The following is a 17,652-nucleotide window of genomic DNA, read 5'->3' as shown; positions in this document are numbered from 1 at the left end:
AGAGGCTAGGAAAGATCGTAGCAGGCACGGTTGTTGCCGCACGAGAAGTGCCTGCTCCGGAGGCTTCTTGCGAGCAGCGCTAAAAGCACGCGAACATCGCATTTCTGTGCTTTCCTGAACAGCTTGCGCTGGGACAGTTACAGCCGTGTTTTGCAAGCTGTCCGGGGTTCTGAGGCACTAAAAGTGCGGATGTGTGGCGACTGTGCAAGACGAGAACCGGCTGCTCTGAAAGCCCTTCCTGCTCTTCACGTACGCTTTCTAGCAGCTCTACGGACACACACACGTCAGCCTCTTCACTGTCCTACACAGCTAGCACGCTGGCAGTTACCGTCAACTTGGAAGCAGCCGCGCAGAAGGCAGTCGCCCTGCAACCGGCGAACAGCGCATCATCGCGGCTACACGCGAGCTGGCCGCACTCGGAGCTTTCGCGGCTCTTCTCTCGCTCTTTCTCGCAGAGCTCCGGCGATGCACAACTCGAACCGCGAAAGCCGCAATGAGCTTTGTGCAAGCTGCGCAGAAGAAACAAGGCACTAAACCGGCAAATGTCCAGCTAATCTCCCACATGAAAACGGTCAGCAAGGAAAGCTCTTGCTGCTCTTTACTCGCTCTTGCTAACAGCCCAGAAGCATTGCGACTCTTCTCTGGATGATTTGCCCACCAACACTTCACATCAGCTCAAGCCGGCTGCCCGGAGGAAAAGAGGCTAGGAAAGATCGTAGCAGGCACGGTTGTTGCCGCACGAGAAGTGCCTGCTCCGGAGGCTTCTTGCGAGCAGCGCTAAAAGCACGCGAACATCGCATTTCTGTGCTTTCCTGAACAGCTTGCGCTGGGACAGTTACAGCCGTGTTTTGCAAGCTGTCCGGGGTTCTGAGGCACTAAAAGTGCGGATGTGTGGCGACTGTGCAAGACGAGAACCGGCTGCTCTGAAAGCCCTTCCTGCTCTTCACGTACGCTTTCTAGCAGCTCTACGGACACACACACGTCAGCCTCTTCACTGTCCTACACAGCTAGCACGCTGGCAGTTACCGTCAACTTGGAAGCAGCCGCGCAGAAGGCAGTCGCCCTGCAACCGGCGAACAGCGCATCATCGCGGCTACACGCGAGCTGGCCGCACTCGGAGCTTTCGCGGCTCTTCTCTCGCTCTTTCCCGCAGAGCTCCGGCGATGCACAACTCGAACCGCGAAAGCCGCAATGAGCTTTGTGCAAGCTGCGCAGAAGAAACAAGGCACTAAACCGGCAAATGTCCAGCTAATCTCCCACATGAAAACGGTCAGCAAGGAAAGCTCTTGCTGCTCTTTACTCGCTCTTGCTAACAACCCAGAAGCATTGCGACTCTTCTCTGGATGATTTGCCCACCAACACTTCACATCAGCTCAAGCCGGCTGCCTGGAGGAAAAGAGGCTAGGAAAGATCGTAGCAGGCACGGTTGTTGCTGCACCAGAAGTGCCTGCTCCGGAGGCTTCTTGCGAGCAGCGCTAAAAGCACGCGAACATCGCGTTTCTGTGCTTTCCTGAACAGCTTGCGCTGGGACAGTTACAGCCGTGTTTTGCAAGCTGTCCGGGGTTCTGAGGCACTAAAAGTGCGGATGTGTGGCGACTGTCCAAGACGAGAACCGGCTGCTCTGAAAGCCCTTCCTGCTCTTCACGTACGCTTTCTAGCAGCTCTACGGACACACACACGTCAGCCTCTTCACTGTCCTACACAGCTAGCACGCTGGCAGTTACCGTCAACTTGGAAGCAGCCGCGCAGAAGGCAGTCGCCCTGCAACCGGCGAACAGCGCATCATCGCGGCTACACGCGAGCTGGCCGCACTCGGAGCTTTCGCGGCTCTTCTCTCGCTCTTTCCCGCAGAGCTCCGGCGATGCACAACTCGAACCGCGAAAGCCGCAATGAGCTTTGTGCAAGCTGCGCAGAAGAAACAAGGCACTAAACCGGCAAATGTCCAGCTAATCTCCCACATGAAAACGGTCAGCAAGGAAAGCTCTTGCTGCTCTTCACTCGCTCTTGCTAACAGCCCAGAAGCATTGCGACTCTTCTCTGGATGATTTGCCCACCAACACTTCACATCAGCTCAAGCCGGCTGCCCGGAGGAAAAGAGGCTAGGAAAGATCGCAGCAGGCACGGTTGTTGCCGCACGAGAAGTGCCTGCTCCGGAGGCTTCTTGCGAGCAGCGCTAAAAGCACGCGAACATCGCGTTTCTGTGCTTTCCTGAACAGCTTGCGCTGGGACAGTTACAGCCGTGTTTTGCAAGCTGTCCGGGGTTCTGAGGCACTAAAAGTGCGGATGTGTGGCGACTGTGCAAGACGAGAACCGGCTGCTCTGAAAGCCCTTCCTGCTCTTCACGTACGCTTTCTAGCAGCTCTACGGACACACACACGTCAGCCTCTTCACTGTCCTACACAGCTAGCACGCTGGCAGTTACCGTCAACTTGGAAGCAGCCGCGCAGAAGGCAGTCGCCCTGCAACCGGCGAACAGCGCATCATCGCGGCTACACGCGAGCTGGCCGCACTCGGAGCTTTCGCGGCTCTTCTCTCGCTCTTTCCCGCAGAGCTCCGGCGATGCACAACTCGAACCGCGAAAGCCGCAATGAGCTTTGTGCAAGCTGCGCAGAAGAAACAAGGCACTAAACCGGCAAATGTCCAGCTAATCTCCCACATGAAAACGGTCAGCAAGGAAAGCTCTTGCTAACAGCCCAGAAGCATTGCGACTCTTCTCTGGATGATTTGCCCACCAACACTTCACATCAGCTCAAGCCGGCTGCCCGGAGGAAAAGAGGCTAGGAAAGATCGCAGCAGGCACGGTTGTTGCCGCACGAGAAGTGCCTGCTCCGGAGGCTTCTTGCGAGCAGCGCTAAAAGCACGCGAACATCGCGTTTCTGTGCTTTCCTGAACAGCTTGCGCTGGGACAGTTACAGCCGTGTTTTGCAAGCTGTCCGGGGTTCTGAGGCACTAAAAGTGCGGATGTGTGGCGACTGTGCAAGACGAGAACCGGCTGCTCTGAAAGCCCTTCCTGCTCTTCACGTACGCTTTCTAGCAGCTCTACGGACACACACACGTCAGCCTCTTCACTGTCCTACACAGCTAGCACGCTGGCAGTTACCGTCAACTTGGAAGCAGCCGCGCAGAAGGCAGTCGCCCTGCAACCGGCGAACAGCGCATCATCGCGGCTACACGCGAGCTGGCCGCACTCGGAGCTTTCGCGGCTCTTCTCTCGCTCTTTCCCGCAGAGCTCCGGCGATGCACAACTCGAACCGCGAAAGCCGCAATGAGCTTTGTGCAAGCTGCGCAGAAGAAACAAGGCACTAAACCGGCAAATGTCCAGCTAATCTCCCACATGAAAACGGTCAGCAAGGAAAGCTCTTGCTGCTCTTCACTCGCTCTTGCTAACAGCCCAGAAGCATTGCGACTCTTCTCTGGATGATTTGCCCACCAACACTTCACATCAGCTCAAGCCGGCTGCCCGGAGGAAAAGAGGCTAGGAAAGATCGTAGCAGGCACGGTTGTTGCCGCACGAGAAGTGCCTGCTCCGGAGGCTTCTTGCGAGCAGCGCTAAAAGCACGCGAACATCGCATTTCTGTGCTTTCCTGAACAGCTTGCGCTGGGACAGTTACAGCCGTGTTTTGCAAGCTGTCCGGGGTTCTGAGGCACTAAAAGTGCGGATGTGTGGCGACTGTCCAAGACGAGAACCGGCTGCTCTGAAAGCCCTTCCTGCTCTTCACGTACGCTTTCTAGCAGCTCTACGGACACACACACATCAGCCTCTTCACTGTCCTACACAGCTAGCACGCTGGCAGTTACCGTCAACTTGGAAGCAGCCGCGCAGAAGGCAGTCGCCCTGCAACCGGCGAACAGCGCATCATCGCGGCTACACGCGAGCTGGCCGCACTCGGAGCTTTCGCGGCTCTTCTCTCGCTCTTTCCCGCAGAGCTCCGGCGATGCACAACTCGAACCGCGAAAGCCGCAATGAGCTTTGTGCAAGCTGCGCAGAAGAAACAAGGCACTAAACCGGCAAATGTCCAGCTAATCTCCCACATGAAAACGGTCAGCAAGGAAAGCTCTTGCTGCTCTTTACTCGCTCTTGCTAACAACCCAGAAGCATTGCGACTCTTCTCTGGATGATTTGCCCACCAACACTTCACATCAGCTCAAGCCGGCTGCCTGGAGGAAAAGAGGCTTGGAAAGATCGTAGCAGGCACGGTTGTTGCTGCACCAGAAGTGCCTGCTCCGGAGGCTTCTTGCGAGCAGCGCTAAAAGCACGCGAACATCGCATTTCTGTGCTTTCCTGAACAGCTTGCGCTGGGACAGTTACAGCCGTGTTTTGCAAGCTGTCCGGGGTTCTGAGGCACTAAAAGTGCGGATGTGTGGCGACTGTCCAAGACGAGAACCGGCTGCTCTGAAAGCCCTTCCTGCTCTTCACGTACGCTTTCTAGCAGCTCTACGGACACACACACGTCAGCCTCTTCACTGTCCTACACAGCTAGCACGCTGGCAGTTACCGTCAACTTGGAAGCAGCCGCGCAGAAGGCAGTCGCCCTGCAACCGGCGAACAGCGCATCATCGCGGCTACACGCGAGCTGGCCGCACTCGGAGCTTTCGCGGCTCTTCTCTCGCTCTTTCCCGCAGAGCTCCGGCGATGCACAACTCGAACCGCGAAAGCCGCAATGAGCTTTGTGCAAGCTGCGCAGAAGAAACAAGGCACTAAACCGGCAAATGTCCAGCTAATCTCCCACATGAAAACGGTCAGCAAGGAAAGCTCTTGCTGCTCTTCACTCGCTCTTGCTAACAGCCCAGAAGCATTGCGACTCTTCTCTGGATGATTTGCCCACCAACACTTCACATCAGCTCAAGCCGGCTGCCCGGAGGAAAAGAGGCTAGGAAAGATCGCAGCAGGCACGGTTGTTGCCGCACGAGAAGTGCCTGCTCCGGAGGCTTCTTGCGAGCAGCGCTAAAAGCACGCGAACATCGCGTTTCTGTGCTTTCCTGAACAGCTTGCGCTGGGACAGTTACAGCCGTGTTTTGCAAGCTGTCCGGGGTTCTGAGGCACTAAAAGTGCGGATGTGTGGCGACTGTGCAAGACGAGAACCGGCTGCTCTGAAAGCCCTTCCTGCTCTTCACGTACGCTTTCTAGCAGCTCTACGGACACACACACGTCAGCCTCTTCACTGTCCTACACAGCTAGCACGCTGGCAGTTACCGTCAACTTGGAAGCAGCCGCGCAGAAGGCAGTCGCCCTGCAACCGGCGAACAGCGCATCATCGCGGCTACACGCGAGCTGGCCGCACTCGGAGCTTTCGCGGCTCTTCTCTCGCTCTTTCCCGCAGAGCTCCGGCGATGCACAACTCGAACCGCGAAAGCCGCAATGAGCTTTGTGCAAGCTGCGCAGAAGAAACAAGGCACTAAACCGGCAAATGTCCAGCTAATCTCCCACATGAAAACGGTCAGCAAGGAAAGCTCTTGCTAACAGCCCAGAAGCATTGCGACTCTTCTCTGGATGATTTGCCCACCAACACTTCACATCAGCTCAAGCCGGCTGCCCGGAGGAAAAGAGGCTTGGAAAGATCGTAGCAGGCACGGTTGTTGCTGCACGAGAAGTGCCTGCTCCGGAGGCTTCTTGCGAGCAGCGCTAAAAGCACGCGAACATCGCGTTTCTGTGCTTTCCTGAACAGCTTGCGCTGGGACAGTTACAGCCGTGTTTTGCAAGCTGCCCGGGGTTCTGAGGCACTAAAAGTGCGGATGTGTGGCGACTGTGCAAGACGAGAACCGGCTGCTCTGAAAGCCCTTCCTGCTCTTCACGTACGCTTTCTAGCAGCTCTACGGACACACACACGTCAGCCTCTTCACTGTCCTACACAGCTAGCACGCTGGCAGTTACCGTCAACTTGGAAGCAGCCGCGCAGAAGGCAGTCGCCCTGCAACCGGCGAACAGCGCATCATCGCGGCTACACGCGAGCTGGCCGCACTCGGAGCTTTCGCGGCTCTTCTCTCGCTCTTTCCCGCAGAGCTCCGGCGATGCACAACTCGAACCGCGAAAGCCGCAATGAGCTTTGTGCAAGCTGCGCAGAAGAAACAAGGCACTAAACCGGCAAATGTCCAGCTAATCTCCCACATGAAAACGGTCAGCAAGGAAAGCTCTTGCTGCTCTTCACTCGCTCTTGCTAACAGCCCAGAAGCATTGCGACTCTTCTCTGGATGATTTGCCCACCAACACTTCACATCAGCTCAAGCCGGCTGCCCGGAGGAAAAGAGGCTAGGAAAGATCGTAGCAGGCACGGTTGTTGCCGCACGAGAAGTGCCTGCTCCGGAGGCTTCTTGCGAGCAGCGCTAAAAGCACGCGAACATCGCATTTCTGTGCTTTCCTGAACAGCTTGCGCTGGGACAGTTACAGCCGTGTTTTGCAAGCTGTCCGGGGTTCTGAGGCACTAAAAGTGCGGATGTGTGGCGACTGTGCAAGACGAGAACCGGCTGCTCTGAAAGCCCTTCCTGCTCTTCACGTACGCTTTCTAGCAGCTCTACGGACACACACACGTCAGCCTCTTCACTGTCCTACACAGCTAGCACGCTGGCAGTTACCGTCAACTTGGAAGCAGCCGCGCAGAAGGCAGTCGCCCTGCAACCGGCGAACAGCGCATCATCGCGGCTACACGCGAGCTGGCCGCACTCGGAGCTTTCGCGGCTCTTCTCTCGCTCTTTCCCGCAGAGCTCCGGCGATGCACAACTCGAACCGCGAAAGCCGCAATGAGCTTTGTGCAAGCTGCGCAGAAGAAACAAGGCACTAAACCGGCAAATGTCCAGCTAATCTCCCACATGAAAACGGTCAGCAAGGAAAGCTCTTGCTGCTCTTTACTCGCTCTTGCTAACAACCCAGAAGCATTGCGACTCTTCTCTGGATGATTTGCCCACCAACACTTCACATCAGCTCAAGCCGGCTGCCTGGAGGAAAAGAGGCTTGGAAAGATCGTAGCAGGCACGGTTGTTGCTGCACCAGAAGTGCCTGCTCCGGAGGCTTCTTGCGAGCAGCGCTAAAAGCACGCGAACATCGCGTTTCTGTGCTTTCCTGAACAGCTTGCGCTGGGACAGTTACAGCCGTGTTTTGCAAGCTGTCCGGGGTTCTGAGGCACTAAAAGTGCGGATGTGTGGCGACTGTCCAAGACGAGAACCGGCTGCTCTGAAAGCCCTTCCTGCTCTTCACGTACGCTTTCTAGCAGCTCTACGGACACACACACGTCAGCCTCTTCACTGTCCTACACAGCTAGCACGCTGGTAGTTACCGTCAACTTGGAAGCAGCCGCGCAGAAGGCAGTCGCCCTGCAACCGGCGAACAGCGCATCATCGCGGCTACACGCGAGCTGGCCGTACTCGGAGCTTTCGCGGCTCTTCTCTCGCTCTTTCCCGCAGAGCTCCGGCGATGCACAACTCGAACCGCGAAAGCCGCAATGAGCTTTGTGCAAGCTGCGCAGAAGAAACAAGGCACTAAACCGGCAAATGTCCAGCTAATCTCCCACATGAAAACGGTCAGCAAGGAAAGCTCTTGCTAACAGCCCAGAAGCATTGCGACTCTTCTCTGGATGATTTGCCCACCAACACTTCACATCAGCTCAAGCCGGCTGCCCGGAGGAAAAGAGGCTAGGAAAGATCGTAGCAGGCACGGTTGTTGCCGCACGAGAAGTGCCTGCTCCGGAGGCTTCTTGCGAGCAGCGCTAAAAGCACGCGAACATCGCGTTTCTGTGCTTTCCTGAACAGCTTGCGCTGGGACAGTTACAGCCGTGTTTTGCAAGCTGTCCGGGGTTCTGAGGCACTAAAAGTGCGGATGTGTGGCGACTGTGCAAGACGAGAACCGGCTGCTCTGAAAGCCCTTCCTGCTCTTCACGTACGCTTTCTAGCAGCTCTACGGACACACACACGTCAGCCTCTTCACTGTCCTACACAGCTAGCACGCTGGCAGTTACCGTCAACTTGGAAGCAGCCGCGCAGAAGGCAGTCGCCCTGCAACCGGCGAACAGCGCATCATCGCGGCTACACGCGAGCTGGCCGCACTCGGAGCTTTCGCGGCTCTTCTCTCGCTCTTTCCCGCAGAGCTCCGGCGATGCACAACTCGAACCGCGAAAGCCGCAATGAGCTTTGTGCAAGCTGCGCAGAAGAAACAAGGCACTAAACCGGCAAATGTCCAGCTAATCTCCCACATGAAAACGGTCAGCAAGGAAAGCTCTTGCTGCTCTTCACTCGCTCTTGCTAACAGCCCAGAAGCATTGCGACTCTTCTCTGGATGATTTGCCCACCAACACTTCACATCAGCTCAAGCCGGCTGCCCGGAGGAAAAGAGGCTAGGAAAGATCGTAGCAGGCACGGTTGTTGCCGCACGAGAAGTGCCTGCTCCGGAGGCTTCTTGCGAGCAGCGCTAAAAGCACGCGAACATCGCATTTCTGTGCTTTCCTGAACAGCTTGCGCTGGGACAGTTACAGCCGTGTTTTGCAAGCTGTCCGGGGTTCTGAGGCACTAAAAGTGCGGATGTGTGGCGACTGTGCAAGACGAGAACCGGCTGCTCTGAAAGCCCTTCCTGCTCTTCACGTACGCTTTCTAGCAGCTCTACGGACACACACACGTCAGCCTCTTCACTGTCCTACACAGCTAGCACGCTGGCAGTTACCGTCAACTTGGAAGCAGCCGCGCAGAAGGCAGTCGCCCTGCAACCGGCGAACAGCGCATCATCGCGGCTACACGCGAGCTGGCCGCACTCGGAGCTTTCGCGGCTCTTCTCTCGCTCTTTCTCGCAGAGTTCCGGCGATGCACAACTCGAACCGCGAAAGCCGCAATGAGCTTTGTGCAAGCTGCGCAGAAGAAACAAGGCACTAAACCGGCAAATGTCCAGCTAATCTCCCACATGAAAACGGTCAGCAAGGAAAGCTCTTGCTAACAGCCCAGAAGCATTGCGACTCTTCTCTGGATGATTTGCCCACCAACACTTCACATCAGCTCAAGCCGGCTGCCCGGAGGAGAAGAGGCTAGGAAAGATCGCAGCAGGCACGGTTGTTGCCGCACGAGAAGTGCCTGCTCCGGAGGCTTCTTGCGAGCAGCGCTAAAAGCACGCGAACATCGCGTTTCTGTGCTTTCCTGAACAGCTTGCGCTGGGACAGTTACAGCCGTGTTTTGCAAGCTGTCCGGGGTTCTGAGGCACTAAAAGTGCGGATGTGTGGCGACTGTCCAAGACGAGAACCGGCTGCTCTGAAAGCCCTTCCTGCTCTTCACGTACGCTTTCTAGCAGCTCTACGGACACACACACGTCAGCCTCTTCACTGTCCTACACAGCTAGCACGCTGGCAGTTACCGTCAACTTGGAAGCAGCCGCGCAGAAGGCAGTCGCCCTGCAACCGGCGAACAGCGCATCATCGCGGCTACACGCGAGCTGGCCGCACTCGGAGCTTTCGCGGCTCTTCTCTCGCTCTTTCCCGCAGAGCTCCGGCGATGCACAACTCGAACCGCGAAAGCCGCAATGAGCTTTGTGCAAGCTGCGCAGAAGAAACAAGGCACTAAACCGGCAAATGTCCAGCTAATCTCCCACATGAAAACGGTCAGCAAGGAAAGCTCTTGCTGCTCTTCACTCGCTCTTGCTAACAGCCCAGAAGCATTGCGACTCTTCTCTGGATGATTTGCCCACCAACACTTCACATCAGCTCAAGCCGGCTGCCCGGAGGAAAAGAGGCTAGGAAAGATCGTAGCAGGCACGGTTGTTGCCGCACGAGAAGTGCCTGCTCCGGAGGCTTCTTGCGAGCAGCGCTAAAAGCACGCGAACATCGCATTTCTGTGCTTTCCTGAACAGCTTGCGCTGGGACAGTTACAGCCGTGTTTTGCAAGCTGTCCGGGGTTCTGAGGCACTAAAAGTGCGGATGTGTGGCGACTGTGCAAGACGAGAACCGGCTGCTCTGAAAGCCCTTCCTGCTCTTCACGTACGCTTTCTAGCAGCTCTACGGACACACACACGTCAGCCTCTTCACTGTCCTACACAGCTAGCACGCTGGCAGTTACCGTCAACTTGGAAGCAGCCGCGCAGAAGGCAGTCGCCCTGCAACCGGCGAACAGCGCATCATCGCGGCTACACGCGAGCTGGCCGCACTCGGAGCTTTCGCGGCTCTTCTCTCGCTCTTTCCCGCAGAGCTCCGGCGATGCACAACTCGAACCGCGAAAGCCGCAATGAGCTTTGTGCAAGCTGCGCAGAAGAAACAAGGCACTAAACCGGCAAATGTCCAGCTAATCTCCCACATGAAAACGGTCAGCAAGGAAAGCTCTTGCTAACAGCCCAGAAGCATTGCGACTCTTCTCTGGATGATTTGCCCACCAACACTTCACATCAGCTCAAGCCGGCTGCCTGGAGGAAAAGAGGCTAGGAAAGATCGCAGCAGGCACGGTTGTTGCCGCACGAGAAGTGCCTGCTCCGGAGGCTTCTTGCGAGCAGCGCTAAAAGCACGCGAACATCGCGTTTCTGTGCTTTCCTGAACAGCTTGCGCTGGGACAGTTACAGCCGTGTTTTGCAAGCTGTCCGGGGTTCTGAGGCACTAAAAGTGCGGATGTGTGGCGACTGTGCAAGACGAGAACCGGCTGCTCTGAAAGCCCTTCCTGCTCTTCACGTACGCTTTCTAGCAGCTCTACGGACACACACACGTCAGCCTCTTCACTGTCCTACACAGCTAGCACGCTGGCAGTTACCGTCAACTTGGAAGCAGCCGCGCAGAAGGCAGTCGCCCTGCAACCGGCGAACAGCGCATCATCGCGGCTACACGCGAGCTGGCCGCACTCGGAGCTTTCGCGGCTCTTCTCTCGCTCTTTCCCGCAGAGCTCCGGCGATGCACAACTCGAACCGCGAAAGCCGCAATGAGCTTTGTACAAGCTGCGCAGAAGAAACAAGGCACTAAACCGGCAAATGTCCAGCTAATCTCCCACATGAAAACGGTCAGCAAGGAAAGGTCTTGCTGCTCTTTACTCGCTCTTGCTAACAACCCAGAAGTATTGCGACTCTTCTCTGGATGATTTGCCCACCAACACTTCACATCAGCTCAAGCCGGCACCCCGGAGGAAAAGAGGCTTGGAAAGATCGTAGCAGGCACGGTTGTTGCTGCACGAGAAGTGCCTGCTCCGGAGGCTTCTTGCGAGCAGCGCTAAAAGCACGCGAACATCGCGTTTCTGTGCTTTCCTGAACAGCTTGCGCTGGGACAGTTACAGCCGTGTTTTGCAAGCTGTCCGGGGTTCTGAGGCACTAAAAGTGCGGATGTGTGGCGACTGTCCAAGACGAGAACCGGCTGCTCTGAAAGCCCTTCCTGCTCTTCACGTACGCTTTCTAGCAGCTCTACGGACACACACACGTCAGCCTCTTCACTGTCCTACACAGCTAGCACGCTGGCAGTTACCGTCAACTTGGAAGCAGCCGCGCAGAAGGCAGTCGCCCTGCAACCGGCGAACAGCGCATCATCGCGGCTACACGCGAGCTGGCCGCACTCGGAGCTTTCGCGGCTCTTCTCTCGCTCTTTCCCGCAGAGCTCCGGCGATGCACAACTCGAACCGCGAAAGCCGCAATGAGCTTTGTGCAAGCTGCGCAGAAGAAACAAGGCACTAAACCCAGCTAATCTCCCACATGAAAACGGTCAGCAAGGAAAGCTCTTGCTGCTCTTTACTCGCTCTTGCTAACAGCCCAGAAGCATTGCGACTCTTCTCTGGATGATTTGCCCACCAACACTTCACATCAGCTCAAGCCGGCTGCCCGGAGGAAAAGAGGCTAGGAAAGATCGTAGCAGGCACGGTTGTTGCCGCACGAGAAGTGCCTGCTCCGGAGGCTTCTTGCGAGCAGCGCTAAAAGCACGCGAACATCGCGTTTCTGTGCTTTCCTGAACAGCTTGCGCTGGGACAGTTACAGCCGTGTTTTGCAAGCTGTCCGGGGTTCTGAGGCACTAAAAGTGCGGATGTGTGGCGACTGTCCAAGACGAGAACCGGCTGCTCTGAAAGCCCTTCCTGCTCTTCACGTACGCTTTCTAGCAGCTCTACGGACACACACAAGTCAGCCTCTTCACTGTCCTACACAGCTAGCACGCTGGCAGTTACCGTCAACTTGGAAGCAGCCGCGCAGAAGGCAGTCGCCCTGCAACCGGCGAACAGCGCATCATCGCGGCTACACGCGAGCTGGCCGCACTCGGAGCTTTCGCGGCTCTTCTCTCGCTCTTTCTCGCAGAGCTCCGGCGATGCACAACTCGAACCGCGAAAGCCGCAATGAGCTTTGTGCAAGCTGCGCAGAAGAAACAAGGCACTAAACCGGCAAATGTCCAGCTAATCTCCCACATGAAAACGGTCAGCAAGGAAAGCTCTTGCTAACAGCCCAGAAGCATTGCGACTCTTCTCTGGATGATTTGCCCACCAACACTTCACATCAGCTCAAGCCGGCTGCCCGGAGGAAAAGAGGCTAGGAAAGATCGTAGCAGGCACGGTTGTTGCCGCACGAGAAGTGCCTGCTCCGGAGGCTTCTTGCGAGCAGCGCTAAAAGCACGCGAACATCGCGTTTCTGTGCTTTCCTGAACAGCTTGCGCTGGGACAGTTACAGCCGTGTTTTGCAAGCTGTCCGGGGTTCTGAGGCACTAAAAGTGCGGATGTGTGGCGACTGTGCAAGACGAGAACCGGCTGCTCTGAAAGCCCTTCCTGCTCTTCACGTACGCTTTCTAGCAGCTCTACGGACACACACACGTCAGCCTCTTCACTGTCCTACACAGCTAGCACGCTGGCAGTTACCGTCAACTTGGAAGCAGCCGCGCAGAAGGCAGTCGCCCTGCAACCGGCGAACAGCGCATCATCGCGGCTACACGCGAGCTGGCCGCACTCGGAGCTTTCGCGGCTCTTCTCTCGCTCTTTCCCGCAGAGCTCCGGCGATGCACAACTCGAACCGCGAAAGCCGCAATGAGCTTTGTGCAAGCTGCGCAGAAGAAACAAGGCACTAAACCGGCAAATGTCCAGCTAATCTCCCACATGAAAACGGTCAGCAAGGAAAGCTCTTGCTGCTCTTCACTCGCTCTTGCTAACAGCCCAGAAGCATTGCGACTCTTCTCTGGATGATTTGCCCACCAACACTTCACATCAGCTCAAGCCGGCTGCCCGGAGGAAAAGAGGCTAGGAAAGATCGTAGCAGGCACGGTTGTTGCTGCACGAGAAGTGCCTGCTCCGGAGGCTTCTTGCGAGCAGCGCTAAAAGCACGCGAACATCGCGTTTCTGTGCTTTCCTGAACAGCTTGCGCTGGGACAGTTACAGCCGTGTTTTGCAAGCTGTCCGGGGTTCTGAGGCACTAAAAGTGCGGATGTGTGGCGACTGTCCAAGACGAGAACCGGCTGCTCTGAAAGCCCTTCCTGCTCTTCACGTACGCTTTCTAGCAGCTCTACGGACACACACACGTCAGCCTCTTCACTGTCCTACACAGCTAGCACGCTGGCAGTTACCGTCAACTTGGAAGCAGCCGCGCAGAAGGCAGTCGCCCTGCAACCGGCGAACAGCGCATCATCGCGGCTACACGCGAGCTGGCCGCACTCGGAGCTTTCGCGGCTCTTCCCTCGCTCTTTCCCGCAGAGCTCCGGCGATGCACAACTCGAACCGCGAAAGCCGCAATGAGCTTTGTGCAAGCTGCGCAGAAGAAACAAGGCACTAAACCCAGCTAATCTCCCACATGAAAACGGTCAGCAAGGAAAGCTCTTGCTGCTCTTTACTCGCTCTTGCTAACAGCCCAGAAGCATTGCGACTCTTCTCTGGATGATTTGCCCACCAACACTTCACATCAGCTCAAGCCGGCTGCCCGGAGGAAAAGAGGCTAGGAAAGATCGTAGCAGGCACGGTTGTTGCCGCACGAGAAGTGCCTGCTCCGGAGGCTTCTTGCGAGCAGCGCTAAAAGCACGCGAACATCGCGTTTCTGTGCTTTCCTGAACAGCTTGCGCTGGGACAGTTACAGCCGTGTTTTGCAAGCTGTCCGGGGTTCTGAGGCACTAAAAGTGCGGATGTGTGGCGACTGTCCAAGACGAGAACCGGCTGCTCTGAAAGCCCTTCCTGCTCTTCACGTACGCTTTCTAGCAGCTCTACGGACACACACAAGTCAGCCTCTTCACTGTCCTACACAGCTAGCACGCTGGCAGTTACCGTCAACTTGGAAGCAGCCGCGCAGAAGGCAGTCGCCCTGCAACCGGCGAACAGCGCATCATCGCGGCTACACGCGAGCTGGCCGCACTCGGAGCTTTCGCGGCTCTTCTCTCGCTCTTTCTCGCAGAGCTCCGGCGATGCACAACTCGAACCGCGAAAGCCGCAATGAGCTTTGTGCAAGCTGCGCAGAAGAAACAAGGCACTAAACCGGCAAATGTCCAGCTAATCTCCCACATGAAAACGGTCAGCAAGGAAAGCTCTTGCTAACAGCCCAGAAGCATTGCGACTCTTCTCTGGATGATTTGCCCACCAACACTTCACATCAGCTCAAGCCGGCTGCCCGGAGGAAAAGAGGCTAGGAAAGATCGTAGCAGGCACGGTTGTTGCCGCACGAGAAGTGCCTGCTCCGGAGGCTTCTTGCGAGCAGCGCTAAAAGCACGCGAACATCGCGTTTCTGTGCTTTCCTGAACAGCTTGCGCTGGGACAGTTACAGCCGTGTTTTGCAAGCTGTCCGGGGTTCTGAGGCACTAAAAGTGCGGATGTGTGGCGACTGTGCAAGACGAGAACCGGCTGCTCTGAAAGCCCTTCCTGCTCTTCACGTACGCTTTCTAGCAGCTCTACGGACACACACACGTCAGCCTCTTCACTGTCCTACACAGCTAGCACGCTGGCAGTTACCATCAACTTGGAAGCAGCCGCGCAGAAGGCAGTCGCCCTGCAACCGGCGAACAGCGCATCATCGCGGCTACACGCGAGCTGGCCGCACTCGGAGCTTTCGCGGCTCTTCTCTCGCTCTTTCCCGCAGAGCTCCGGCGATGCACAACTCGAACCGCGAAAGCCGCAATGAGCTTTGTGCAAGCTGCGCAGAAGAAACAAGGCACTAAACCGGCAAATGTCCAGCTAATCTCCCACATGAAAACGGTCAGCAAGGAAAGCTCTTGCTGCTCTTCACTCGCTCTTGCTAACAGCCCAGAAGCATTGCGACTCTTCTCTGGATGATTTGCCCACCAACACTTCACATCAGCTCAAGCCGGCTGCCCGGAGGAAAAGAGGCTAGGAAAGATCGTAGCAGGCACGGTTGTTGCCGCACGAGAAGTGCCTGCTCCGGAGGCTTCTTGCGAGCAGCGCTAAAAGCACGCGAACATCGCGTTTCTGTGCTTTCCTGAACAGCTTGCGCTGGGACAGTTACAGCCGTGTTTTGCAAGCTGTCCGGGGTTCTGAGGCACTAAAAGTGCGGATGTGTGGCGACTGTCCAAGACGAGAACCGGCTGCTCTGAAAGCCCTTCCTGCTCTTCACGTACGCTTTCTAGCAGCTCTACGGACACACACACGTCAGCCTCTTCACTGTCCTACACAGCTAGCACGCTGGCAGTTACCGTCAACTTGGAAGCAGCCGCGCAGAAGGCAGTCGCCCTGCAACCGGCGAACAGCGCATCATCGCGGCTACACGCGAGCTGGCCGCACTCGGAGCTTTCGCGGCTCTTCTCTCGCTCTTTCCCGCAGAGCTCCGGCGATGCACAACTCGAACCGCGAAAGCCGCAATGAGCTTTGTGCAAGCTGCGCAGAAGAAACAAGGCACTAAACCGGCAAATGTCCAGCTAATCTCCCACATGAAAACGGTCAGCAAGGAAAGCTCTTGCTAACAGCCCAGAAGCATTGCGACTCTTCTCTGGATGATTTGCCCACCAACACTTCACATCAGCTCAAGCCGGCTGCCCGGAGGAAAAGAGGCTAGGAAAGATCGTAGCAGGCACGGTTGTTGCCGCACGAGAAGTGCCTGCTCCGGAGGCTTCTTGCGAGCAGCGCTAAAAGCACGCGAACATCGCGTTTCTGTGCTTTCCTGAACAGCTTGCGCTGGGACAGTTACAGCCGTGTTTTGCAAGCTGTCCGGGGTTCTGAGGCACTAAAAGTGCGGATGTGTGGCGACTGTGCAAGACGAGAACCGGCTGCTCTGAAAGCCCTTCCTGCTCTTCACGTACGCTTTCTAGCAGCTCTACGGACACACACACGTCAGCCTCTTCACTGTCCTACACAGCTAGCACGCTGGCAGTTACCGTCAACTTGGAAGCAGCCGCGCAGAAGGCAGTCGCCCTGCAACCGGCGAACAGCGCATCATCGCGGCTACACGCGAGCTGGCCGCACTCGGAGCTTTCGCGGCTCTTCTCTCGCTCTTTCCCGCAGAGCTCCGGCGATGCACAACTCGAACCGCGAAAGCCGCAATGAGCTTTGTGCAAGCTGCGCAGAAGAAACAAGGCACTAAACCGGCAAATGTCCAGCTAATCTCCCACATGAAAACGGTCAGCAAGGAAAGCTCTTGCTGCTCTTTACTCGCTCTTGCTAACAGCCCAGAAGCATTGCGACTCTTCTCTGGATGATTTGCCCACCAACACTTCACATCAGCTCAAGCCGGCTGCCTGGAGGAAAAGAGGCTAGGAAAGATCGTAGCAGGCACGGTTGTTGCTGCACCAGAAGTGCCTGCTCCGGAGGCTTCTTGCGAGCAGCGCTAAAAGCACGCGAACATCGCGTTTCTGTGCTTTCCTGAACAGCTTGCGCTGGGACAGTTACAGCCGTGTTTTGCAAGCTGTCCGGGGTTCTGAGGCACTAAAAGTGCGGATGTGTGGCGACTGTCCAAGACGAGAACCGGCTGCTCTGAAAGCCCTTCCTGCTCTTCACGTACGCTTTCTAGCAGCTCTACGGACACACACACGTCAGCCTCTTCACTGTCCTACACAGCTAGCACGCTGGTAGTTACCGTCAACTTGGAAGCAGCCGCGCAGAAGGCAGTCGCCCTGCAACCGGCGAACAGCGCATCATCGCGGCTACACGCGAGCTGGCCGCACTCGGAGCTTTCGCGGCTCTTCTCTCGCTCTTTCCCGCAGAGCTCCGGCGATGCACAACTCGAACCGCGAAAGCCGCAATGAGCTTTGTGCAAGCTGCGCAGAAGAAACAAGGCACTAAACCGGCAAATGTCCAGCTAATCTCCCACATGAAAACGGTCAGCAAGGAAAGCTCTTGCTAACAGCCCAGAAGCATTGCGACTCTTCTCTGGATGATTTGCCCACCAACACTTCACATCAGCTCAAGCCGGCTGCCCGGAGGAAAAGAGGCTAGGAAAGATCGTAGCAGGCACGGTTGTTGCCGCACGAGAAGTGCCTGCTCCGGAGGCTTCTTGCGAGCAGCGCTAAAAGCACGCGAACATCGCATTTCTGTGCTTTCCTGAACAGCTTGCGCTGGGACAGTTACAGCCGTGTTTTGCAAGCTGTCCGGGGTTCTGAGGCACTAAAAGTGCGGATGTGTGGCGACTGTCCAAGACGAGAACCGGCTGCTCTGAAAGCCCTTCCTGCTCTTCACGTACGCTTTCTAGCAGCTCTACGGACACACACACGTCAGCCTCTTCACTGTCCTACACAGCTAGCACGCTGGCAGTTACCGTCAACTTGGAAGCAGCCGCGCAGAAGGCAGTCGCCCTGCAACTGGCGAACAGCGCATCATCGCGGCTACACG

General features: G+C 56.6%; 1 protein-coding gene across 1 annotated transcript in view; it reads right to left on the bottom strand.

Moving 5' to 3' along the window:
* Nucleotides 1-991: 991 nt before the first annotated feature.
* Nucleotides 992-17,652, bottom strand: part of LOC147600086 (protein NDRG2-like) — a 199,895-nt gene continuing 183,234 nt past the window's right edge. The window contains exon 9 of the mRNA XM_086752392.1: nucleotides 992-1,007. Coding sequence (XP_086608518.1) covers nucleotides 992-1,007 — 16 coding nt within the window. The remainder of the gene's footprint in view (nucleotides 1,008-17,652) is intronic.

The sequence above is a fragment of the Chlamydotis macqueenii genome, chromosome 7, assembly GCF_036417535.1.
Source record: "Chlamydotis macqueenii isolate bChlMac1 chromosome 7, bChlMac1.mat, whole genome shotgun sequence".
Classification (NCBI taxonomy): Eukaryota; Metazoa; Chordata; class Aves; order Otidiformes; family Otididae; genus Chlamydotis; species Chlamydotis macqueenii.
This window is presented reverse-complemented; position numbering and strand designations above follow the sequence as displayed.